Below are 26920 nucleotides of genomic sequence, written 5' to 3' on the forward strand. Positions count from 1 at the left end.
GGAACCAAACAGAAAGTCTAGAGCTGGAAAGAGCAATAACTGAAATGAAAATTTCACTAGAGGGACTCAACAGCAAAGCTGAGCAAGAAGAAGAAAGAATAAATGAACTTGACGATAAGGCAATTGAAACTACTGAGTCTAAGGAGCTGAAGTAGGATGAAGAAAAGTGAACTAAGCCTAAGGGACCTGTTGGGACATTGCTAAGTGGACCAATAGATGCAACATTGGAACTCCAGAAGGAAAAGAGGGAAAGGGGCAAAAAAGATTACCTGAAGAAATAATGGCTGAAAACTTCCCAAATTTAACAAAAGATGTGAATATATCAATCCAAGCAGCTCAACAAACCCCAATTAGGCTAAATTCAGAGACCCACACCAAGACACATTACAATCAAACTGTCAAAAGCCATTAGGATGGTTATTATAAAAAATACAAAAAATTAACAAGTATTGGCAAAGATGTGGAATAACTGGAACTCTCATGTACTGTTGGTAGAAATGTAAAATGGTGCACTTGCTGTAGAAAACAGTTCGGCAATTCCTCAAAAAGTTAAATATAAGATTACCATCTAGTCCAATAATTCCACTTCTAGGTACACACCCAAAAGAACAGAAAGCAGGAATTCAAACAGATACTTGTGCATCAATGTCCACAGCAGCATTATTCACAACAGCCAAAAGGTGGAAATAACCCAAATGTCTATATATATATATATATATATATATATATATATATATATATATATATATATAAAATGAGATATTACTCAGCCTTAAAAAAGGAATGAAATTCTGACACAATACATAAATGAACCTTGAAAACATTATGCTAAGTGAAATAAGCCAGACATAAAAGGACACATATTGTATGATCCCTTTTATTTGAGATACCTAGAATAAGCAAATTCAGAGTCAGAAAGTAGAATAGAGGTTACCAGGGAATAATGGAAGAAGGGAATGGGGAATTATTGTTTTATGTATAGACTTTCTGTTTGGGATGATGAAAGAGTTCTGAAAATAGATAGTGGTGATGGTTGTACATTGTACATGTACTTAATGCCACTAAATTGTATGCTTTAAAATGGGTAAAATGGTAACATTTATGTTATGTATATTTTACCACAATTTTTTTAAAAAGAAGAAAAAGACATATATTAAAATCAGAATTCTATATGGTGTCTAAGTAATTTGTCTTAAAATTTCTTCCCTGAACCCTCAAATAACAAAAAATCCTTTATCAAAGTTGACCTTTGTATGAAAATAAATGACAAAATTAGTCTCACACAATCATTTAGAAATGTTTATCTTTATTTCAGAATGACCTATTAGGACCTTATCCAGATAAAGGTTCTGTCAGCACTTCTCACGTGTTATGACTCAGTTTTGCTTCTATGGACACACCAGTCAAAGTCTCCTTACCAAAACTGAAGTCACCAGAAAAGGGGTACCAGATGGGTGATGAAACCCTACTTAATCACTCCCTATTTGCAAGATGACTTCTTTTGCATTCCTAAAACATCTACTTTGATTCCCAATATATCAATTTTAAAAAATCATTACTTTCACGTTTATATAAATTGACTTTAAATCAATTGATTTAAATTGATTTAAATTGACTTTAAATCAATTGATTCTTTTGCTGCAATAACGTCCAGCAAAACCTTATCACTTCAAGCAAACCTACTATACCTATCTATGCTCAAGAAGTAGTTTGGCTATTAAAGAAGGGCTGGTCTCTTCTAAGCCTTTCCTCAGGATCCACACATCAGACATTCATCTCTATTTTCCAAAGAGCACACCATGGCTGCTGTGTTCCTCTCCTTCTCTTCTTCTTTTGATACCTTTTCCTTATCTTTCAGCTTTTCTTTATTTAGAGTGAACTGGATCGGATTAGCTGCTGGTCTTGTCCTTAAATAATACATCCCAGTCTTCAAACCCTAAAAGGGAAGTAAATACAACTAATTAGGAGAAGCTGTGAGAACACTAGACATTCAAGGCCAATGTTTAAAATACATTTCCATAAACCAGGTCAAATTGCTTTCTAAACTTAGAATTATATCTCCTCTAGGAAGCCCTCTCAAAAATGCTTAAAGAGAGAAAAAGATGGTCAAACAGTATACTCTGTCCTTTTCACCCCTAAAACAAGCTTATCTCTTTGAAAATGTCAAATATTTTTGTTCTCTAGTCTTTTTGTTTGTTTGTTTTTATGTGTATGACTTCCAAGTGTGCCTAAGAAAACATGTCTGCCTTAAATTATAACTATTTAGAGGTCTAGACTGTATCTCTGTATAAGAACAGATTATGACTAATTCAAGGATAAGAATCACCATTCTCTATTCAGTATCCCCAGTCCTGGAACATAGTATAAGTTCAATAAAAGTTTGTTAAATAGAAAAATAAATTCATAATTCTACATAAACACCTAGAATATTGCTAGGGAATAAGAATACATTATAGACTCACAGGCCTTTACAGTTGGCAATGACTAGCTAAGTGATTGGCTTTTATCCTGTAGATAAAGTGGGGAAACAATGGATATTTTTGAACAGTGGGTTGACATGTGTAAAGTTTTATTTTAGGAATGGTAGCAGTACACAAGATGGCCTAGAGTAGAGATACCAGAAGAAAAGAGATCAGTTAAGAAGTTAAAAATAACAACAGTGGAATAGAAAGTAAGACATTCAAGAAATAGTACAAAGGAACAACTGACACTACATGGTGAATGACTGCATGGAAAGTAAAGGAAGGATCATAGGTAACTCCAAGGTTTCAAGCTTAGAATAAAATAATCCTAAAAGAAATAAGAAAATTCAAAGTGAGAGCTTAATCTGGTATAAAACCCATGGGTTGGTTCTAATATACTGGACTTAAAGTGAAAGAACTTCCAGGTGGCAACACTTAGTATGTAGCTAGAATATAGAACTCTGTTCCAATTCTAAAATATCCCAAGCTGGTTGACTTCCTCCACTAACCTGTTTCCAGCCGTAGAAGTGCATACTAGTGAGTTTGCCATAGTTAGGCTCAGCAATATGGATGTTCAAAGACTGGCTTTGATCAATGAAAGCTCCTCTCTCAGCTGCCATCTTGAGTATGGTTTTCTGAGAGATTTCCCACACAGTCTTATAAAGTTGCTTCAGGTCCTCAGGAATTTCTGGTATGCTCTGAAGAAGGGAAGTCAAATGTTTATTGCACTCTGGTTGAAGAAAGCAGTATGATTAACAGAATGGTGACCCCCAGGGTCTGGCCTTGGTTCTACTTCCAGCCAGATCTGACGCTACCATTCCATTTAATACAGTATGATCCTTATCAAGTTTCCTAAGACTACTCACTTCTGGCTTATGAAGTCAAACAAAACCCCATCTAAACAACAAAATATCAATCTGGTGGTAGTTATTTAAGACTCATCTTTAATTGGTTAATGGCCAAAACATTCACTGAAAAGTCAGAGCTAAGCAACAATAAATGACCCTTGACTTTTGCAGAAAATACAAATACTCAGGGCTGTAACTCACAGGGACATGACACAAGGAAGCAATGAGGCAAAACCCTTTAAATAAGCTAGGACTTCACAAACTCCATTTGGAGTCAACAGAAAAAGGTTTTCCTATTTCTTAGGTCTAGGGTTAGCTTGCATCAAAACACAGACTGGCTAATGCTACAGCTTCCATCAGCAAATATAGAAATGTTACAAGAATCTTTATCTGTGTTGCCAAGCAGACAAATATTTAGCCAGAGGCCTCTATTTACAAATAAATAAATGCTTCTTGATTCTCAGTTGCAAATATTTCACTGTTAAACACTATTTCTGGCTCTGTCTTTTGGACTATCAGTCTTCAATTCTCCATCATACTTTTTAATTAAGTTTGACTCTAATTTCAGGCTTTATATCACTGGTCCCCAAACTCTGACTCACTTGGCAATTATCTAGGGAGTCTTTAAAAAATACTGATGCCTGGCTCTCACTCCCAGACATTTAATTTGTATGGGGTACAACCTAAGCTTCAGGATTTTAAAAGCTCTTCAATGTATTCTAATGTGCAGAGAAGTTGGGAACCACTACTTTATACTGCTGCACAAACAAGAGGGTAAGGCCTAGCTATGTGAAGATGCATTTAATCCTAGCACAGCAATGCAGAGTTGAACAGAGCTACATAAGCCTATATGACCACAGTGAATAGCCATTCTTTCTCTGCATTGCCTGGGATAAGTGAGAAGTTACCAATGTAACTACCAACTTAGCTCCTGAAGAGAACACTTTTTTTTTTAAATTCTGTACCTGGATAGAGCCATTGCATGCAATAATCTGATTTTTCATCTCTTCATTCCACAAGCCCCGCTCAGTAAGATCTTTCAGTAAGTGAGGATTTACAATCTGAAACGGAAAGGAGAAAGATGTGAAGGAATAAACAACAAAGACAGGGCCTAAACAGGATCACAGACTTGGAGCTTAAAGTAAATAAGATCAATGAAGAACATTAGATTGCTTGGTAAATTCTATTTTTTATAAAACTGAGAGACCTATCCCACTACATGAAAGCTATATTCCTCTAAAATCTTTATATCTGTTATTCAAAACATAACACATGGTATTTGCAAAAGTGAAAAGAGCTAATGCTGCCTAAGCTGGGTATGTAGAATGATTCTTTTTTCTTTTTAAGTAAGGACATAATAAATACTTAAGAAAATTAGAAACGTACCCACGCCAAACCTTACAGAAATTTATTTCAGAGTATCTGCAAATTCACAAATAAGTATCTTTTAAATTAGTGGTTCTCAACCTGCAAATGAGAATTACCTGGGAACCTTAAAAAAAACACTGGTCCTGCCCATCAGAAATTCTAATTTGTAACCAAGGCTGAGAACCACTATCTTAAAAGATACTTCTATACACCTTGAGTATCATCAACTTAAGCATATGAGGTTATAGTATATGTCACTATGATTACAAAATGGTTAAACATCATGTGAACTCTAATATCAAGTTGCTTTCATACTCAACCCTCAATCCTTCATTCTTTTGACAGATATTTATTAAATGTCTATTATATGCTGAAATAACATAAACAATATTAGAGATGATAACTCACTTTATCAAAACTTTGCACCGACACTAAAATGAAGGGGCATATACTAAATATGAGTAGCATTTACTCCCAACATCAGGCTTCTAAAAGATTTTCCTGTAGGTCTGGTTGTGATCTTCTCACCTGAAATTCTCCTGACAAGACTCTGCGAGTATAGATGTTACTGGTATAAGGTTCAATTGACTCATTATTTCCCAATATCTGAGCAGTTGAAGCAGTAGGCATCGGGGCAATGAGTAAACTGTTTCTTATACCATACCTAAAGAAAAGGAGATTATTAGGTGCTGGTCCTGAAGCTACAATCTGTCAGGAAGACAGCTACTTTAAGTCATTGTAGTAAATGCAGTTGCTGCGAGTAATACCAAACATCCATTAGACTCACATGTTGACTTTTGCATTTAACCCCTAAAGGGATGCAACTCCACAGTATGGGTGGTATAACTTGGCCCTCTCCTAAATGCCTAATTCCTAAACAGAATCAGCACCATTTTTACTGCTGGTAAACCTTATCATGCCATGCTGTGATTCCGTATCAAGTTAGGAATCACAGCACTTGATACACTATCTTGCCCAAGAAAACACTCACGTGGTTATTGGAGAGTCCCCACCTGTATCAGGGTACACTCATTCAACCCTTGCTCTTTTCTAAGTGCCTATGTGATCACTGTGCTAGGCCCTTTAAGGAAACATAATGATGTGAAAGTGGTCAGAACCAGACCTCTATCCCCGCAATTCTCCATTTATCCTGAACAGGATAATGAATAGAAAAAATTATGCTCCAAGTATATTTCTGACTTCCTCTATCACCTCTTTAATTAAATTTCCTAGAAGAATGCTAACATCTTTTGACTCTATTCAGTGCCAAAGAGAGTGCATGAAAATATAGTATCTAGGGCTTCCCTGGTGGCGCAGTGGTTGAGAGTCCGCCTGCCGATGCAGGGGACACGGGTTCGTGCCCCGGTCCGGGAAGATCCCACATGCCGCGGAGCGGCGGGGCCCGTGAGCCATGGCCGCTGAGCCTGCACATCCGGAGCCTGTGCTCCGCAACGGGAGAGGCCACAACAGTGAGAGGCCTGCGTACCGCAAAAAAATAAATAAATAAAAAATAAATAAATATATAGTATCTGAACTCTGAGAAATCTTCAAACTGTCCTAAGCACATCCTTCAAAGCTCAGCCTAAGAGATACTTACGCTACAACATCTTTCCTAACCAGGCAGACAACACTAAATACAACTGTCAAATACAAATATTTGCATTGCAAATATTTTCTGTGACCTGTACCTTTACGTATATTTGTGTTACATGTCTTACCTTACTTAGTTTTAAGTTTCTCAAGGACAAAGAGTTCATCTTTCCTACATTCCATACCTCTGGATTCATACAGCACTTAGCATAGAGACTCACATCCTAATGGAGTCTGTACAACTGGACTTTCAACCTCTCTATGTCACTTTCTAGTTGTGAGGCATCAAGCAAACCACCAACTATCTCCATGTCTTTACTCCCTCAGTAGAGTGGACAGTGGTTTCCTGTCCAGAGACAGGAAAATGTTTTGAAAAGTCATATATATATGATATATCCAAGCTATGGAATTGTCTGTAATCACTAAAAACAATAGGTAAATCTGCATGTACTGAAAGAGAAACATCTCCAAAATAAATCACTAAATAAAAAGTCTCAAAACATGTCAAGTTTGATCTCATTTATATAATAAAACTGTGTGTGCGTATCTGCAAATGTACTGAAAAAGGTCTAGAAAAATATACACCATTCACAATGGTTATCTCTGAGAAAAGGAGTCAGTTGGTTTTTTTGTTTGTTTTGTGGGACAAAATGGTTGGCAGAACCATTTATATACAAATGGTATAAAGAAGGGCTTTTACTTTCTATTTTATTTCCATATTTGAACTTTATTAACAATGAATGTGTATTCATGTATTAATTTTGAAATTTAAAAAAGTTATACATAAAAAATATTTAAACTACATTATTTTGAGAAAAACAGAATAATAAATAGAATACAGGTCCATTTTTGTAAAAATTGAATTTGCATGTAAATATACACATATATACACACTCATAAGAAAGTCTGAGGATGACAGACAAAAAGATACAAACAGGTTTTTTTGGGGGGTGATGGTACTGGGATAATTTTCATTTTATTCCCTTTCCACATGTATGTTTTCTAAATTATCTAACATGTATTATTTGAGTAACAAAACAATTTTAAGGTAAACAGATATTTTAAAGAGCATTTTAAAGCTACTGCTTCCTTCTGCAAACATTAAACACTTTGTATATGCATTAACCTAGACATGACAGACAAACATTCAGCAAAACATTCTGCCTGCACTCAAATCTCTTATGTTTATTAGCCGGAAAGGACTACATTTTTCAATTTTTACATTTTTCTTTCACACAGTTTAACACATTAAACCCTCCAAAAGCTCTTCCAAAATCCGTAATGAAGTCCTATGACAATCAATTCATTGAAAGTCATTTATGTGCCCAATGTGGTTAAGCAATAAATAAAAGTTAAAAAAACATTTAAAAAGCAAACACACTTGGAAATATGAAGGTTTAACGAGAAAAAGAATTACCTAATCTTGGTACTCAAGCCCCTAAAACAAGATCAACTAATAATAATAATACCTACCAGGTATTAAAATGCTTTCATTGTGCCAAGCAATTTGCAGGTTACTATACATATAAAATATATTGTCCTAGGAAGCATTTTTAAAAAAATAGTTCTATGGATAGGTCCTTTTAGTCCCATTTAAAAGACAAAAAATGAATTTCAGAAGCTAAAATAACATACCTAAGTTCGAAAGAGCCAGGCTGAAAACCTGAACCCTCCTCACTTCAAAGCCACTTTACATCTCTACTTACTTTGCAATCTTCTCCTTGAGAAGTTTCCAGTCCCACAGGTTTGTAGGAGTAACATTCCACATATCATACTGAAGGATCTAAGGAATAAACAACCCAAATTTATGATAAATCATTGTATGACAATTTAAAACTATGACAAAAACCAAACAAATAACTAACTGCCATGCCCCCACATCCCAACAAATGCTGTCTTTTGGTAAAGCTGTGTAAGAAATACAAGGACCAGAGACTTTCCTGGACAAATTTCTATGTAGTCATATTGATTAGAAGCAGGCTAAGAAAACTCATTAAGGCTTACCTCTTCCCCATGTCTCTGGCTGAGTCCTCTCAGAGGACCCCTACCATATCTACAAACCAGGAAATTCTAACATTTATGAAAGCATGTTGTTGTTGTACAGTAAAAGAATTACTCTAGCCTCATCTTTTTTAACTGCCTTGATCTGCCTCTCAATCTATCTATTTAGCTAATAAACTTATTTTCAAACAATGTAGAGTTCCTAAATATCAGCAGGAACTGTGAGAACGAAAAATAACATCTTATTTTACAGGGAGGAGAATCATACTACTCATGATGAAGGCAGTGTGGATCGTGGAATTCTAGGACAGCTCCCAGATTCCCAGCCCCCTAGGGTATAGGCCATTATATTCTCCTCCCCTTCAGTGTATACAGGACCTGGAAATACAATGGATGCCACTCACATAACTATGACAAATGTGAAGGATTTCTGCAGGTGCAATTAAGGGTGAAAATCAGTTAATTTTTTAGTTAAAAGTGAGACTATCCTGGGTGGGCCCTGACCTAACAAATGAAAACCCTCAAATGGGTGACAGGACTGGGCTCTTCTTGAAATGAGGGACTCTCCCTCCTACTGGCTTTGAAGAAGCAAGATGCCAAGAGTTCTAGAGTTACAAGGAAATGAACCAGGTGAGCTTGGAGGAGGACCCTGAGCCTCAGATGAGACCACAGCCTCTACCGACATTCTGACTGTAGCTTTGAGAGATCCAGAGATCAAGACTCAGCTAACCCAAGTCTGCACTCATGACCCATGCAAACTGATACTGAATGTATGTTGTTTTAATACACTAAGTTTAGTAACAGAAAACTAATACTTGGGAGTTCCCTGGTAGTCTAGTGGTTAAGATTCAGCGCTTTCACTGTTGTGGGCCCTGGTTCGAACCCTGGTCGGAGAACTAAGATCCTGCAAGCTGTGCATGGCACGGCCAAAAAAGAAAAAAAAAATTAATACAGTCAGCATTCTTCTTACGTCATTTTAGCAATGATTAGTTTTAAACAGAGTATCCTTTTTACTCCAGAGGACAAACAGACCATATGAGTTTACTCTGTCTGGTGTAACAAATTACCACAGATTTAGTGGCTTAAAATAAAAATTTATTCTCTCATAGTTCTCAAGGCCAGAAGCCCGAACTCATTACGTTGGGAAGGCCTCACTCCCTCCACAGGCTGGAAGAGATTCTGTTCTTTGCCTCTCCAACTTCCAGTGGCTCTCAGTACTCCTGGGTTGCGGCTGCATCACTCCGATCTCTGCCTCTATGGTCGTGTTGCCTCCTCTTCTTCTCTGTGTCTCTTGTAAGGACAACTGTCACCGGATTTAGGGCCCACCTGGATAATCCAGGATAATCTCCTCATCTCAAATTCCTTAACAACATCTGTAAAGACCCTTTTTAAACCAAATAAGGTAACAGTCATAGGTTCCAGGCATTAGGATGTGAACATATCTTTTTGAAGGCTACCATTCAGCCTACCATAGGAACTCACAGGCAAAAAGAAACTTCATGCATATACTTACTCCTTTGCTGACTGGAGAGCCCTCATAGGTTTCATATGGGCCATACTCCTTGGCCAATTCACAGCTGGCTTCCAAGGCTCCATAATAAATGGTTTCAAAGATCTGCTTATTCAATAACTGGGCCTCCGGACTCTCAAAAGGGTACCTCATCAGAATAAAAGCGTCTGCCAGACCTTGTACCCCAATTCCAATGGGGCGATGGCATCTATTTGATATGCTTGCCTTTGTGCCAACAGATTTAGAGAAGAGACAACATTAATGAACAGTAAAAGCAACATTCTGTAACAAATGACACACTCTCTCTCTTTATCTCAGTTTTCTCACACCGTTCCAATGATAACCATTTAGACAATGACTAGAAGACTGTGATAAACTCCTTCCATCTTGGATTTCAATAATTACCAATAAGCAGAGAAATCTATTCATACCTCTGGGACAGGGTAGTAGTTAATATCAATAATTTTATTCAGGTTTCGGACAATGACTTTGGTGACTTCAGCCAATTTCATAAAGTCATATGTGTGTTCCGATGTAACATACATATTCAGGGCCAGGGAAGCCAAGTTACAAACTGCAACCTGGAATTCGGAAAAAAAGGGTCAAGAGTCACACGATTTTTATTTCTTCCACTGTGTCAATGACACTACTCTGTAAGCCTCTAACACTTGCTGACATTAAAATTTTAAATTTCTATTTTGACTCCTCCCTCCTCATCATTCACCAGTTCATTTCTAAATCCCAAAACCTATTCACATATGTGAACTGTACCACACACCAGTGAAATAGGTAAGATGGGGAAAGAACCATATGCTTCATGGTACATGGCTCTACTACCAGACGTATGCCACATTATGCTATAATTTTTCATATGTATCTGTCAGTAGATGTGCACTGTCCAATACAGCAGCCACTAGATTAAAACTAAATGAAATTTAAAATTCAGTTTCTCAATTGCACTAGTCACATTTCATGTGCTCAGTAGCCACCCAATACAGAACATTTCTATCACTGCAGAAAGTTCTTCCAAACTGCAAGTCTACTTCACCCTCATTGAGACTCTGACAGCCCTTAACTCCTCTCACCTAGACTCCCTCATGCCCTTCACATCTACTCAATTTTACACATGTTGCCAAAGTACCCATTTTTAAAACATAGCTTGAATCATGTAAGCCTAATAAATGCTAGGGAGAAAAATAAGGCAGGAAAAGAAAACAGAGTCTTGGGGCTAAGGATGGAAGGAGTGCCATTTTTTTTTTTTTTTTTTTTTTTTTTTGCGGTACGCGGGCCTCTCACTGTTGTGGCCTCTCCCACTGCGGAGCACAGGCTCCGGACGCGCAGGCTCAGCGGCTATGGCTCACAGGCCCAGCCGCTCCGCAGCATGTGGGATCTTCCCGGACCGGGGCACGAATCCGTGTCCCCTACATCGGCAGGTGGACTCTCAACCACCGCGCCACCAGGGAAGCCCAGGAGTGTCATTTTTAAATAGAGTTGCCAAGGAAGACCTCACTGAGAATGGGATATATGAAGAAAGAACTGAAGAAGTCAGAAAGCAAGCCACATGGCTACCTGGGGAGAAGAGCATTTTAACATTCAAAAATCCTGAGACAGGGCTTCCCTGGTGGCGCAGTTGTTGAGAGTCCGCCTGCCGATGCAGGGGACACGGGTTCGTGCCCCGGTCCGGGAAGATCCCACATACCGCAGAGCGACTGGGCCCAAGAGCCATAGCCGCTGAGCCTGCGCATCCGGAGCCTGTGCTCCGCAACGGGAGAAGCCACAACAGTGGGAAGCCCGCATACCGCAAAAAAAAAAAAAAAAAAAAAAAAAAAAATCCTGAGACAGGAGTATGCTTCATATGTTTGAGAAACAGCAATAAAATTAGTAGAGCTGGAGCACAGTGAGGAAGGGGGAAAGTAAGAGCAGATGAGGTGGGATACTCAGTTGTGTAGGATCTCACAGGGCATTACAAGGACAGAAATGAGGTACTGATACATGCTACAGTATGGACAAATGACACAAAAGACCAAATATCATATGATTCCATTTATATGGAATACCTACAATAGACAAATCCAGAGACAGAAAATAGGTTAGCGGTGCCGGGGTCTGGGTGAAGAGGGGAACAGGGAGTGATTGCTAAAGGGTACAAGATTTCTTTCTGGGGTGATGAAAATGTTCTGGAATTAGTTATCAGTGATGGTTGCACAACCTTGTGAATATATTAAAAAAACACTGAATTGTATACTTCAGAAGGGTGAAATTTATGGTATGTGAATTATATCTCAATTTAAAAAAAAAGGATGAACGAACTCTGGATGGGCTGGAAAATCAAAGACAAGTATTGTGCAGAGGAATGATATGATCTGATGTTTGTTTTAAGAAGGGTCATTTTATTCTCTATAATATAATCTATCTTGTATAATAGTCATGAGTATGTCAATTTCCTCCAACTAAATTGTTTCCAGAGGGCAGGGGCTGAGCCACATTCATTTATATCTGAGAGCACTTAGTATAGTGTCTTACACATGGCTGGTGCTCAATAAACTTTGTTAAATTAAACTGCAACCTTAGCAATATGTTCAATTCACTCACCATTTTCTTTCTGACTTTTCATTTGTCATGTGTTTTTTAGGTCCTAGAATTTGGGATCTGCTCCTTCCTCCGCATTTTCGTAGTTTACATCCAATATCCAAGCTGCCTGACATCTGACTAATGCAACAATCTCCTTAAACTAACCTCCAGCCTCTTCTCACACTAAGCCATTCTATAACCAGAAGCAAGAGCCATCCTTCCTATCCTAGGGATGCTATTTTCCTTTCAGAAATCTACAAGGGCTTTCCTGCGTCTGAGACATGTCATCTTTCACATACTATCTCCCTTCCCCCAGTTGCAGCCATCTCTCCATACACCAAACCTTAATGTATTTGCTCCATCAAAACAAACAAACTTTTACACTCACTGCACAAAACCTATCCCTGTCTCTGATCTGTCATACAGGCAGTTCTTCCCAAATGGAAAGCTTTTCCATAAATTTCTTTTTAAAATATCCAAATCTATGTCTCATTTCTAGCCTTGCCTCTTCTGTGAATCACCTTAAAGATCTGAGATGAGAACTCTGTCTCACCATTCACTGAAAGGACTCTCTCATGCTTACATACTTTAAACTGAATGAGCACCCTAACACGTTACTGTGTTTGTCCTAACCCTAACCTAAATAACTATATATTGCTATTTTTCTCAAGTAAAGGTTATTACAACAATGTGTGTGAAATAAAAAATTGACAGTCTTTTCTACATGGCTCAGACTAAAAGATATTTAAGGGCACACATCACACCTCTTCCTTTATAATCTCTATTTTAGTGCCCTTCTGCTTACAGCAAGCTACGAAAACCCCCTTCACCCAACTTAAGGGAAATCATGTGAGGGAGTCACAAATAATTCACAAACTCCTTAAGATTCTTCTCTCAGTACCTGAGGCAGAAGTTTTTCTACCTACCTCATCTTTGCTGGTATATTCTACTATTTCTGTGCACAGGTTGCTGCATTTGATCGTTCCTAGGTTCTGCTGGTTGCTCTTCCGATTACAGGAATCTTTGTAGAGCATGTACGGGGTACCTGTCTCTGTCTGAGACTCAATGATGGCATACCAAAGCTGCTGAGCTTTTACAACTTTGCGGAAACGACCCTCTTTCTCATAACTGAAAGGCAAAGCTAGTATTATTTTAATATTCCCTAAGGAAAATCTTTATTGCAGATAACATGAAGAGAAACACCAAAATATAAAATATTGAAAACTCTTAAATTTCTTACTAAGTTTTGCTAAGAGAAAGAAATTAGGAATATGATATTTATTTTACTATGGCTAAAGTCAATCCCACCAAATCAACAAAACCTTCCATAATAAAAAGGAACAAAACCTGAAGTACTCAAATTGTGCTACTGTGCTAAAGCAGTACTGTTGTGCTATTATTTAATGAACTATTGACATGTGTGTCCCAGTTGCCCTTGATTCCTGTGTACTACACAAAGCATAACTTGTTCTGTCAAATGTACTTTATGACAAAGCAAATTAATAACAACCCTGCTAAATAACTCTTTGCATTATTTTTTTAAAGGATCAATTAAAAAAACCTGAATACCTATTTACATGTCCCAAAGTTTCAAGAAAGAAGACAAACCAAAATTTTGGTGAAGATTCAGGAAGAAAACATGACCAAAATAAAATTATTAGTCACATTCTCTTCTAGATGCTTCTCAAGATTCCTAGAAACTGGCTAATGATTGACGTAGTTTTAAAATTTAGATCCTGTAAATAAAAGAAACACACAGTTAAAGCATTATTACTCTCATATTTTTCCCATACCTTTCATATAGCTTCTCAAATTCTTCTCCCCAGACCTCATCCAGACCAGGACACTCATTTGGACACATCAAAGACCAGTCCTGCAAAGGGAAGAAGAGTACCAACCATAAGAAACTTCAAATAACCAACCACACGTAGTCCATTAGGAACCCTGCAAGGGATATTGTGGCTTCCATAGACTGTCTTAAAAATTTGCTTTAGAAATAATAATTTTAGGCTCAGGCCCAAACATCTAGTTTTGCATGTTTGTTCATGACCCTTCAACCATTTAGGTCAGATAGCATCTACTTTAGAGAATAAAAATCCAAGAAGGCAAGAACGGCATCTCTTAACTTGTTCAGTATGCCTTTCCATGGCATAACATATAGGTGGACTCTTCCTAAGCATGATTTAAGATGACTGAGGAGAAAACTTATATGAATCAAGTTGTTATTACTAACAAGTACCTATCTCTCACCTGATTAGTCTCCACTCGTTTCATGAAGAGATCCGGAATCCAAAGGGCAAAGAAAAGGTCCCTGGCACGCTGTTCTTCCTTTCCTGTGTTCTTCTTTAAATCAAGGAACTCAAAGATGTCTAAATGCCAAGGCTCCAGGTAAATAGCAAATGCCCCAGGTCGCTAATGGTAAACAAATCATCATTCTTCTCAGAATCAGAATAAAACAAAGAAACTTCATATTTTCCAAAGCACTTCAATAATATCTCCTTGGATCTTCACTACAATTAATGAATTAAATGAGATAATACAAATAAAAGTACTATAAAAATATAAAGTAGTAGTAGTTTTCTTACAATTCTAGCAGTAAAAAAGAGCATTTAACATAAAGAAAATGTGGAACAAGAAAGACTAAATAGGACTTCCCTGGTGGCGCAGTGGTTGAGAATCCACCTGCCAATGTAGGGTACAAGGGTTCAAGCCGTGGTCCGGGAAGATCCCACATGCCACAGAGCAACTAAGCTCGTGAGCCACAACTACTAGGAGCCTGCGCTCTAGAGCCCGTGAGCCACAACTGTTGAGCCCGCGTGCTGCAACTACTGAAGCCCGCGTGCCTGGAGCCCGTGTTCTGCAACAAGAGAAGCCACCGCAATGAGAAGCCCACGCACCTCAACAAAGGGTAGCCCCCACTCGCCGCAACTAGAGAAAGCCCTCGTGCAGCAACAAAGACCCAACTCAGCCAAAAATAAATAAATAAATTTATTTTAAAAATATAAGAAAAATAAAAGACTAAATAATTTATCCAAAATGACACAGTGAACTAGGGATGGAGCTTCCACTTCAGCAGTCGTCCAGCTCACTTTACACTATGTGACATGTATGCAAAGCCCAAAGAAAATCACTTTAACTTTGACAATAATGTCGTGCTCAAAAGGTCAAGAAGGTGGTATGTCTTATCAAGGTCCCCATAGATTTTTTTTTTTTTTTTTTTGCGGTACGCGGGCCTCTCACTGTTGTGGCCTCTCCCGTTGCAGAGCACAGGCTCCGGACGCGCAGGCTCAGTGGCCGTGGCTCACGGGCCCAGCCGCTCCACGGCATGTGGGATCTTCCCAGACTGGGGCACGAACCCGTGTCCCCTGCATTGGCAGGCGGACTCTCAACCACTGTGCCACCAGGAAAGTCCCCCCACCATATATTTTTTTTAAGTGCATCAGAAGGAAATTCATAAACTAATAGGTGATTACTATGCCTACATATCCATAAAAGGCAGGCTAGATAATTGCAAACTATCCTGCTGATAACATTGGAGAAATGATCCAATACTCTCAACTTTACTTTTCCCTCTATAAAATAGACAGAGTTTTGTTTTGTTTTTGTTTTCTTTTTTTAAAGAAAAACCTAGAAAACATATTACAACCCTTTTTCAAGGTTAGGTATCAATATGAATCACAACTTTAGAAATTCCTCGCAAATAAACTGTCATGTAAGACAGCTGACTCAATCACTGGCTGCCTGGAGCCAGGGATAAAGTATGTATTGGTGGGAGTGATGGGTGAGTAATACAAAGGTGCATGAGGAAACATGTTGGGGTTATGGAAATGTTCTATGTCTTGACTGGTGTGATTACACAAATATATACATCTGTCAAAATCATCAAAATGTATACTTCAATTGTATACACTTAAAAGTAAAAATTATACTCATTAAATTGATCATAAAAGTGGAAAAAAAGCAAAGTTGTTAGAAACATACACAATGAGCCATCTTATTATAAGCATATATGAGAAAAGATTTTCAGTTCTGGTTTCTAGGACTTTCAGTAACAAAGCATACCTTGTTTCCACCTTGATCCACATATCGAGCTGTGTTGTTATATACTCTCAACATCGGTACAAGACCATTGGAATTGCCATTAGTCTGAAAGAGAAACTGAGGATAAAGGCATCTGGAGGAGAAATAGGGGGCTCAGCAAGAAAAAGAACAAAACGGTTCAACAGTGGACAAATTACTCTCTCCCAGTCTACAGTTTCATCTGCTCCCCATCTCTCCCTCTGCTTTAAAAACATAATGCCCAACATAAAATAAAATTTTGCTGAATAAATCGCAATTATGTACGAAGTTATTTCATGGCATCTCTAATTTACAATGAGAAATTACAAGTCAAAAGAATCCAAAATCAGGATAGCTAAATTTAAACCCCACACATTCAAAAGGTCATTATATAAAGAAATACTTTGGGTAGAGTAAAAACGCTACTACAGTATCTTTTTCCCAAAAGAATTCAAGGCAATTTACAATAAGAATTATATGCAATGGATAAATCAAGACAATAAGGTAAATGGAGATTCTCAGCAATAAATGGATTCTAGAATGAAGATGAAAAAAATACATAAACTCTTAAGACTAAAAGACACCTCATCAAATTTTAAAAATAATCCTTCTAACCTCAAGGCAAGCCTTTAAACAACCTAGAAAGATAAGTGAGCAATGGCTCACCCTACTATTATGTAATGAACACCACGTAATGGAATGGTTTTCTTCTGGACTCTAACTTTATTCTATAGGGTTAGATATTTTCTTCACCTTACAGAGGAGGAAACAAACTCAGAGATGTAAAATAACTTGCACTAGGCCACACTACTAGTAATTAGTGAAGATAGGATTTAAATCCAGGACTTAACCAAAACGATTACCTTTTTTTTTTCTTTTTTTTCCTAACTGAAGTATAGTTGATTTACAATAGTTTCAGGTGTACAGCACAGTGATTCAGCATTTTTGCATATTATACTCCATTATAGGTTATTACAGTATAATGGGTATAATTCCCTGTGCTATACAGTATATCCTGGTTGCTTATCTATTTTAATATATAGCAGTTTGTATCTGTTAATCCCATGCCCCTAATTTGTCCCTCCCCCCGTCTCTCTCCCCTTCAGTAACCACAAGTTTGTTTTCTTTATCTGTGAGTCTGTTTCTGTATTGCATATACATCCAGTTGTATTATTTTTTAGATTCTACCCAAAACCATGATCTTGACTCCCAGTGAATAGTGAACTAGAAGAGATGAAATTTACCTCATTAAGTGACAATGTTTAAAGCTTGAATCTTGGCTCTATCACATATTAAGTGACTAATCTCTGGAAGTAATTTAGCTTTCTAAGCTTCAGCTTCCTCACTTATCAAATGAAGACTTTGTGGCTATACTCACAAAGTTACTGTAAGGAATAAAGTTTACTGTATCTGTAATGATATCTATCTCATAAGGTTGCAGTAAGGGTTAAATGTGTAATTCACATAAAACTTTTACAACGGATTCAGCATGTAGTGAGCAATGAATAATAATAATGCTATCATTATTGCTAAAATAAATCAGGATTCCAAAATCTGACCCTAGAGACCATCTAATCAACCTCTAATAAGACAGATGAAAATGAGACCAGAAGTGGTGAAATTACTCAGTCTAAGTCACACAGCCAGCAAGTAATTAACAGAGATCCAGGTCTCCCAAGCCCCAGCAAATGCCCTCTCAATCACAAGCCTGGTTGCTTACGGACCTGAATCCCCCTAAGCCTATACACTTTTAGTCACACAACAGAGGCTTACCCCAGCAATGTAGCTGCCAGTAGCTCGAATACAACTCACAGCAACACCAATTCCCCCAGCCGACTTGGATATCAATGCACACTGCTTTAGAGTGTCATAAATACCTTCAATGCTATCATCTTTCATACTCAGAAGGAAACAGCTACAGGGGAAAAAAGTCACAACTCAGCAAGGAACCGAAGCAAAGCAGAATCAAAAAATGACTATATAATCCAAAGACAGTAAGTTAGGCAAATAAACAATTTGAAGCTTACAAAATTCCTAGGGGTTTTTAGAAGGAAAAACACAAAATAAAACTTTTTACTGGATATGACACAATAAGATATATCAACATATATTGTTTTAAAATCACCTTGCTGCCTACCCTAGATGCTAAGCCTGGAAGGAAGGCTTAAGAGATAAGTCTAAAAATATTAGCTTCCATGTTCACCAGACTGCAAATGTGCCATTATAACATTTTCTCATGTAAATTCCTAAGCATACATAACACCTTTTCAACCTATTAGTAAGCCAAGAAAAATTAAACATTTATGAAAAAAACCCCACCTATCCAATACTGAACCAAATTTGGTATGTCCATCAAAATTTAGCTTCCTTACAGTCTTTTTGAAGACAACCCTTCTACCTGTGCTTTGGATCTTATCCTCCTACCCCAGGAACCTTAGTCTTCCAATGATCCCTTCAGTAACTTAAAAATTCAACCAATCAGACGGACTCTGTTGACTTTTTCTATTAGATATTCAGACATTCAGAAAGGCACAGAGAATAATATAACATATACTTTGTACTTAGCACCTACCTCAAGAAATAAGACACTACAAATATAACCTAATTACAATCATATACCATTTCCATGCCTTTCTACGTTCTTTTAGCATTGACATATGTTCCACATTTTTGAAATTTCTGGCTCCATCTTATCTCTCTGTAACCCACTTTTATTTAACTCAAAACTGTGTTAGAGATTCATTCCTACTGATACATATAGGACTAGTTTATTTTCACTGCTGTAATGTATTCCATTGTATGAATATACCAATATATTTTGTCCATTTGCCTACTGGTGGACATTTGGATTACTTCCAATTTGTTTGCTATTCTAAACAATGCTGCTGTGAAAGTTCTTAAACATATCTCCTTGTGCTTATGTCTAAGGATTTCTATAGGGTATAAACCTAGGAGAGGAATTTCTGGGTCAAAAGATATGCATGTGTTCCACTTTACTAAACATTCTCCAAAGTGAATGGGTACATATACTCCATCTAGCAATGCATGAGAGTTCCCTATGTTCCACACTCTTACCAATACTTACTATTATCAGCCTTTTAATTTGTATCAATCTGTTGGGTATGAAATATCTCATTATGATATTAACTTTCATTTTCTAATCACCAGCAAAGTTTATCATCATCTCACGTGTTTATTAGCCAATCAGTTTCTTCTACAAATTAGCCCATGTTTCTATTTCGTTTTGTGTCTTTTTCTTATAATCCTTCAACAGTTAACATACATTGCAAATATCTTCTCCCAGTCTGAAACTTTTTTCACTGTATTTGGTTCACAGAAGTTTTAAGTTTTAATGTAGTCAATTTTTCCTTATATTGTTTGCTTATTGTATCTACTTTAAGAAATCCTTCACTACTCTGAGGTCATATATAATCTATCAAGATTTAGGTTGATAGTCATGATGTCTGCAGCTCACTTTCAAATGACTCAGCCAAAAAAAATTTTTTTTTAATTTTAAAGATAAAAATACATATATATGGCAAAATGTTAGTAAGTTTTTTATCTAGGCAGAAGTGAGTGCATGGGTGGAGTTCACTGTCCTTTTCTTTAAATTTTCTGAATGTTTGAAATTCATATTAAAAAGTTGAGGAGGAAAATATTTATTTTCTCTATATGTTCTTCTAAAAGATTTTACTTTCACATTCTCTTGAATTTATTTCTATATATGGCATGAAGAAGGGAAATCTAATTATACTTTTCCCCGTAGGATAACCAATTTCCTTAGCACTGTTTTCCCAATGAAATGCAATGATACCCTGTTATTCATCAAGTTCCCATATAAGCCTGAATCTCTTTTTGAGCTCTCTGTTATGTTCCAGTGGCCAGAGCAAATACTATACTATCCCAGAGTAAATATCACAAAGTATGGTATTTACTCTGGGATAGACAAACCATGGGTTTATAGTGGTCTTGAAATCTGGTAGGACTTTTTCTTCAAAACTATCTTGTTATTTATATTAGTTTCCTGTAGCTGTCCTAACAAATACCACTAACTCAGTGGCTTAATATAGAAATTTATTCTCTCACAGTTCAGGAGGCCAGAAGTTCAACATCAGTTTCACTGGGTCAAAATTAAGAACATTCCTCCAGAGGCTCTAGGGGAGAATATACTCCTTGCCTCTTCCAGCTTCTGGTGGCTCCTTTGCTTGTAGCCACATCACTCCAATATCTGCCTCTATCTACACACTGCCTTCTTTTCTTCTGTATGTATCCATATCTCCCTCAACCTCTCTCTTATAAGGATATTTTTACTGGATTCAGGGCCCACCTGAATAATTCAGGATAATCTCCCTATGTCAAGATCTTTCTTAATCATAACTGCAAAGACTCTTTTCCTTATAAAGTAACATTTACAGGTTCCAGGGATTAGGACCTGATATCTTTGAGCAGCACTAGATTATTCTTAGCATTTTGCTCTTCCATATAAACTTTAGAATCAGCATGTTGAAATTCTGACTGGAATTACACTGAAACTATAGATTAACTTGGAAAAAACTGACATTGTTACAATATTAAATCCATTTATGAATATAAGATCACTCTCCATTTATTTGTTTTTTAATGTCCTTCAATTACATTTTAGAATTTTTTCCTTAAAAGCCTTACACACCTTTCATTAGATTTATTCTTGGGTACCTTCCAGTATTATGATATGTTTTAAACTTAAATCTTCTAACAGCTAAAATACAGAAACTCAACTGATTAATTTATGTTGAATTTACATCCAGATATCCTGCTGAAATCTCTTTTTAATTCTAATAATTTGTCTGTAGATGCTCTTCAGGAATCATTACAGTTTTGTTCCCTCATTTCCAATCTTTTTTTTTTCTTATCTTACAATGCTGGATCAGGCCTCCACTAGAATGCTGAAAACAGAGGTCCAATAGATCTAAGTTTTTAGTGGATTATCTTTTACCAAATAAAGGAAGTTATTTTCTGTATCTATTTTGCTAGTTTTTTTATTATGAAAGTATTAAATGATATAAAATGTTAGTGCAATGAAGTACATTAATACACTTTTTGATGTTAGCATATCCTTGAGTTCCTTGGATAAAACAAACTTGCTTAGGGTGTATTAGTCTTTTTTTTTTTTTTTTTTACAAATTACCAGACTCTGTTCCAATGTTTCCTTTATCAGAAAATGGCACCATAATAAATCCTGTTACTCTACCCATAAACTCAGGAACCACTCTTGACTCATATCCAAATCATCAAATTCTATCAATTTTACCTCCCAAATCTCCTGAATTTGTCTATTTCTCTCAATCTCTACTTTCACCTCCCTAACCCAAAATACCATAATCTCTCATACAGACTATGATTAGAGCCCTCTAATTACTGTCAGTATTTACTTTTTAAAAAAAAACTTTATTGAGATATAATTCACATACCATACAATTCCCCATTTAAAGTGTACAATTAATGGTTTTTAGTATATTCACAGAGTTGTACAACCATCACCACAATCATGTTTAAAATTTTATTATCGGCATTTGTCTCTCTTCAATTCATTTACCACACTGCAGTAAGAGAGCTTTCCAGAAAGTAAATCTCATTTAATCAGAACAGGAGCGATTAAATGTATATCAGGGCTTCCCTCGTGGCGCAGTGGTTGAGAGTCCGCCTGCCGATGCAGGGGACACAGGTTCGTGCCCCTGTCCAGGAGGATCCCACATGCCGCGGAGCGGCTGGGCCCATGAGCCATGGCCGCTGAGCCTGCACGTCCAGAGCCTGTGCTCCGCAACAGGAGAGGCCACAACAGTAAGAGGCCCGCGTACCGCAAAAAAAAAAAAAAAATGTATATCAAATTAATTTTTAAGTGATGAACTGCCTAGTTTCTTCAGGTCAAGGTTTATTTCCCTAGCAAAAGCATTTCAGAACATTAAAAGCGACTATAGATGACACATACCTAGAAAGTTGTGGGCGGTTGGTGCCAGCATTGAAGAGAGTGGGAGAGGCATGGGTAAACCACTTCTCAGAGAGAAGGTTGTACGTTTCAATAGCAGCATCAATATCTTCTTTGTGAATGCCCACAGATACCCTCATCAACATATGCTGTGGTCTTTCAGCCACTAAAAACAAAAGAGGAATTTTCACGTAATGGGACATGTGAGAAAAACTAGGCTGAGATATGTACTTGAGTCAAAAAAAGGAACACCAAAAGACAATTTTAAAAATTTTACACCAATAAGCAGCAAAATTATTCATAAACTAAACCTGAAGTTTAAAATGTTAGAGTTTAAATAGAAGTGCTAAGGCTAATAGCTCAAAGCTCTATTTTCAATATAATGAATAGAAAATGTACCACACAAACACATTCATGTCTCACCTTTTCCACTGATCTTCAACAAATAGGATCGCTCCAGCGTCTAGAAAAAGCAAAACAACAAAAAACTTCCAGGGCATAGTTTTTAAAGACATAGTAGATATATCATTCACAATAAGGCAATCTTTTTAAATCTTCTCCGTTTTTAATATAATCTTAAATGACAAGAATAGCATATTTCGTTTTACTAGCTTTAGCTTGGAACATTATCAATTGGCTATTTGTTTTGGAAAAGACTGCCTGAAAATTTATGGAAAAAGCCAGCCCTATGTTAATATGTATAATGTTAATAGCAGATGTTGTAGTATTCATCACCACATCATAATGGTTAACATTTATGAAGTGCTTATAACAGGCTAGGCATTGACCAAAGTAACACACACACTCACTCCTCAAGAGAATTTGCTGTTGAAATTTTATTATTATCCCCATTCTAAAGATGAGGAAACTGAGGACAGAGAGATTAAGTATCTTGCTAATAAGAAATGGAGCAGAGATTTGAACCCAGGTGGTCTGACACCAACATTCATGTTCTCAATCACTACATAATACTGTTTATCAACACAAAAGTACCTAGAAAAGCACTTGGCACATAGTAGGAATTCAATAAACAGTTGTTGCATAAACAGTAGAATATGGAATCATTCTGGCAAATTACCTGCATAACTCCAAAGGTATCCAGAAGTAATATTTGGAAAACTTGAAAACTGCAAATGAATAAGCTATCTTTCCTTAATTCAAACAACGACCACCACTCTAACCCCACTAATCCCACAGGTCCCCCAACTCCCAACAAATTACTACCTCTATAATTATATCACTAAAACATAAACAAAAACCTGTATTTCCTGATTCAAGGAGGAATTCCCACTCATTTGAAACCCATTATTTACCTTAAAGCCAAAGTAATTATAAGAGAAATCTCGGTCATAGATAATGGCAGAATTCAGGCGCTGGTGAAGGTAAAAAAAAAATCCATCATTAAGATAAATAGATTTATTTTCACAAACTCTGGTATCTTTCAGCCCTGACTCCAGAACTAAAACTGACATAGAATATAAAAGAGATAACACTAAGTATTACTTAGTATAGAATAGAAATCCATACCTGATGTCAAGAAAAAAAATTATATAAATTGAGTATCCTAATTAGGTTTAAAAACATGTACATTAAAGGACTAGAAGAAAACATTTAAGTATAAGTTGTATATAAGTAAAAATACATATGTGACTTACCAAACTTTCCCTATTATGTTTACAGTACATCTCTGAAGAAGGAAAGAACATGAGCATAAAAGGGACTATATTATCACCCTTAAACATGTTTTTAGATTAGCTATTACTCCAAAAGTATCGGAGCCATATAATTAATAATATGTATTTTTATCTTCCATTTTAAACTGCACATAACAATATATAAGATAAATAATTACGTTAATTCTAAGGCTCATCAAATCCATGGTCCTTTAACAGGTTTTAAACAAACTACTGCTGTGACAGTAATATTTTAAAGCAGAACTGGCCATTGTTACAGGCTTTTGTAGGCTATAGAGACATTTAAAGAAAACAAAAGCAGTTAGGTACAAATAATCATTTTGGATAGAGAAATGTGGAGCCAGTCTTTCAAAATACTATCAGTATTTCCATATAAGGATCCATGTCCAAGGACTTGAAAAATCTATACAAAACTCTTCCCTACTAAGTCCGTGCGCCATAACTACTGAGCCCGCGCTCTGAGCCCGAGAAATACTGCTTTACACAGTATATTTCAACATTTTCCAAATTCCATTCATTCAGGTATCATCTCATCTCCATGATTTGTGTTAACTACCATCCATTCTATTAAGACTTTCATTCTCACTTTTTTTGACTTTAATAAGTTTATTTGAAAAAGAAACTTGTGGGAATTCCCTGGCAGTCCAGTGGTTACGACACTATGCTTTCACTGCCGGGTTCAATCCCTGGTAGGGGAACTAAGATCCCACAAGCTGCAGGACATTGCCAAAAAAAAGAAAGAAACTTGTATGTTGATTCCATAAGTGGAAGACTAGTGTAAGTTGTCATAAAATGAAAACCATATAGGGAAGGTGGGAGGGAGGGAGACGCAAGAGGGAAGAGATATGGAGACATAAGTATATGTACAACTGATTCACTTTGTTATAAAGCAGAAACTAACACACCATTGTAAAGCAATTATACTCCAATAAAGATGTAAAAAAGAAAAACAAAACTCTTCCCTTCCTCTTAAATTTTTAAGGGCATCTTTGTTGCCAAAGACAGGTAGGGGCCTTGCATGAAAAATGGAGAACTGAAATACTTGATTATCAATATTTATTTTTTAGATACAGGTTTTTGCTGTCGTCATTTTATTTTAGTTTTTCACCTGTCTTCAAGATTATACATATGAACAACACACAACTCAGTCTTCTCTCAGTCTCTTTAACATCAGATACATATTTAGAGACAGCCGACTAATCATTCTATTACCTACAGTTAAAAGTGGTTTCTAACCTGTGCAGATATCCATGGTAAATAAATCCTGTGTGCAAAAGGGCTGGCTGGACCTACCCATCTTTTCCCTTCTGTTCTTTGGGATGTAATTAAGAAAGGGGTTGAAACACAAATGGATAATTTTTAAGTTGCTGAGCAAGAAGATCTTTCAAAATTTTACTTGAACCACCCTTTTGGAAGTCAGTTTAGCAATGTCTACTAAAATTTTAAATGTACATACTCTTTGGCTCAGCAATTCCACTTAAGGAATTTACCTTACCGATACACTCATCTACAAGTAAAGTGCTACCATACAAGGATATTCACTGCAGTGAAAAATGGAAAACAAATATTCATCACTACAGCAATTCTTACATATATATATAATGATGATACAGCTACAGAATGGAATTCTATGCAGGTAATTCATAAATGCTAATAAAGAACTATCTCTAAGATATACTTGCAAGTGAAAAAGTAACAGAAAGAATAGTATGCACAGTACACTACCACTAAAAGGAAAAATAAAGGTACACATACGTGTATTACAGAACAGCTCTGGAAAACTACATTTTAAAATGACAAAACGTTGCTGTTTCTAGAGAGGAAAACTAGGATTCAGAGAAGCAGAAAGAATTACTTTTTACCTCTATCTCTTGTAGTGTTTAAATTTTTAAAAATGCGCTTATTGTCTTAAAAAAAAGAATCCATAAAAAATTTTTCACCAGAAAAGCATTATACATACATCTTTATTGGCCAAAACAATATCCACTGTTGACTTGGCCACCATGGGAGAGTGCTTGCCATTATGCGGATTTATGTAGTTGAAGAGGTCTTCCATTACATCTAAAAACAAAACAACAGAAAATTAAAATATCAAAATCACTTAACAGCTAATTCAATCTTCAGGTAACAGTTTAAAACAGTGGTTCTCAACCGTTTTTCATCCCAACCCACCTTAGTACCTAGCACAGAAAGTGCTCAATGAACATACACACGTCTAATAAATATATAAGGAAATATATATATTTATAAGCTAAATCTTCCAGAGTTAGAGTGAGCATAGGCTCCTGTAGTTTGAAAAAGACTGCCAGATGATTCTGACATATAACCCCATTGAGAATTACTGGTTGAAAATAAAGAAAAACAGAAATTACAACCTCTTCTCAAGTTTTTTTTATCCTAACAAAACAGACACTCAACTTAAAATTCAAAACCTATCATCCCAGGCATTTTACTTCTATAAATGCACATTTAGTAATAAGCCCTCTCTCTTCCAGACATCACAGCAGTATTTAGTCCTCTGCATTTATACATATAATACACATATACACAAAGCTGGCATTCTGACTGAATTTGACTTGAATCCATAGTTAATTTCGGGAGAACTGATATCTTTACAATAAATCTACTGAAGAGTGAGATATAATGTTTAAGTCCCCATATAACAGATCTCGAATTGAAAGCTGAAAGATTTCTACTCTCAGTCTACCAGCTGACTTCTTATATACCACTTTTTATATACCTAACAAATTATTTAACCTTCCTTTGCCCACATTCCCTGAGCTATAAAATGGGAGTGCTGACTAATGGTGACAAAAGACTGACTGTAACACTTTGTTTAACCCAGAAATTAT

The 26920-nt window shown here is 36.5% G+C and overlaps 1 protein-coding gene across 1 annotated transcript in view; it reads right to left on the reverse strand.

Annotated features, from left to right (window-relative positions):
• Positions 1 to 901: 901 nt before the first annotated feature.
• Positions 902 to 26920, reverse strand: part of RRM1 (ribonucleotide reductase catalytic subunit M1) — a 35423-nt gene continuing 9404 nt past the window's right edge. Inside the window, exons 4-19 of the mRNA XM_030831189.3 lie at positions 26029 to 26129; positions 23688 to 23747; positions 22798 to 22837; positions 22378 to 22540; positions 18183 to 18324; positions 16413 to 16496; positions 14601 to 14762; positions 14144 to 14223; positions 13277 to 13478; positions 10211 to 10360; positions 9783 to 10004; positions 7975 to 8051; positions 5207 to 5342; positions 4276 to 4371; positions 2972 to 3160; positions 902 to 1936 (exon numbers count right to left, since the gene is read on the reverse strand). Coding sequence (XP_030687049.1) covers positions 1751 to 1936; positions 2972 to 3160; positions 4276 to 4371; positions 5207 to 5342; positions 7975 to 8051; positions 9783 to 10004; positions 10211 to 10360; positions 13277 to 13478; positions 14144 to 14223; positions 14601 to 14762; positions 16413 to 16496; positions 18183 to 18324; positions 22378 to 22540; positions 22798 to 22837; positions 23688 to 23747; positions 26029 to 26129 — 2090 coding nt within the window. The 3' untranslated portion in view covers positions 902 to 1750. The remainder of the gene's footprint in view (positions 1937 to 2971; positions 3161 to 4275; positions 4372 to 5206; positions 5343 to 7974; positions 8052 to 9782; positions 10005 to 10210; positions 10361 to 13276; positions 13479 to 14143; positions 14224 to 14600; positions 14763 to 16412; positions 16497 to 18182; positions 18325 to 22377; positions 22541 to 22797; positions 22838 to 23687; positions 23748 to 26028; positions 26130 to 26920) is intronic.

The sequence above is a fragment of the Globicephala melas genome, chromosome 8 (genome assembly GCF_963455315.2).
Source record: "Globicephala melas chromosome 8, mGloMel1.2, whole genome shotgun sequence".
Taxonomy (NCBI): domain Eukaryota; kingdom Metazoa; phylum Chordata; class Mammalia; order Artiodactyla; family Delphinidae; genus Globicephala; species Globicephala melas.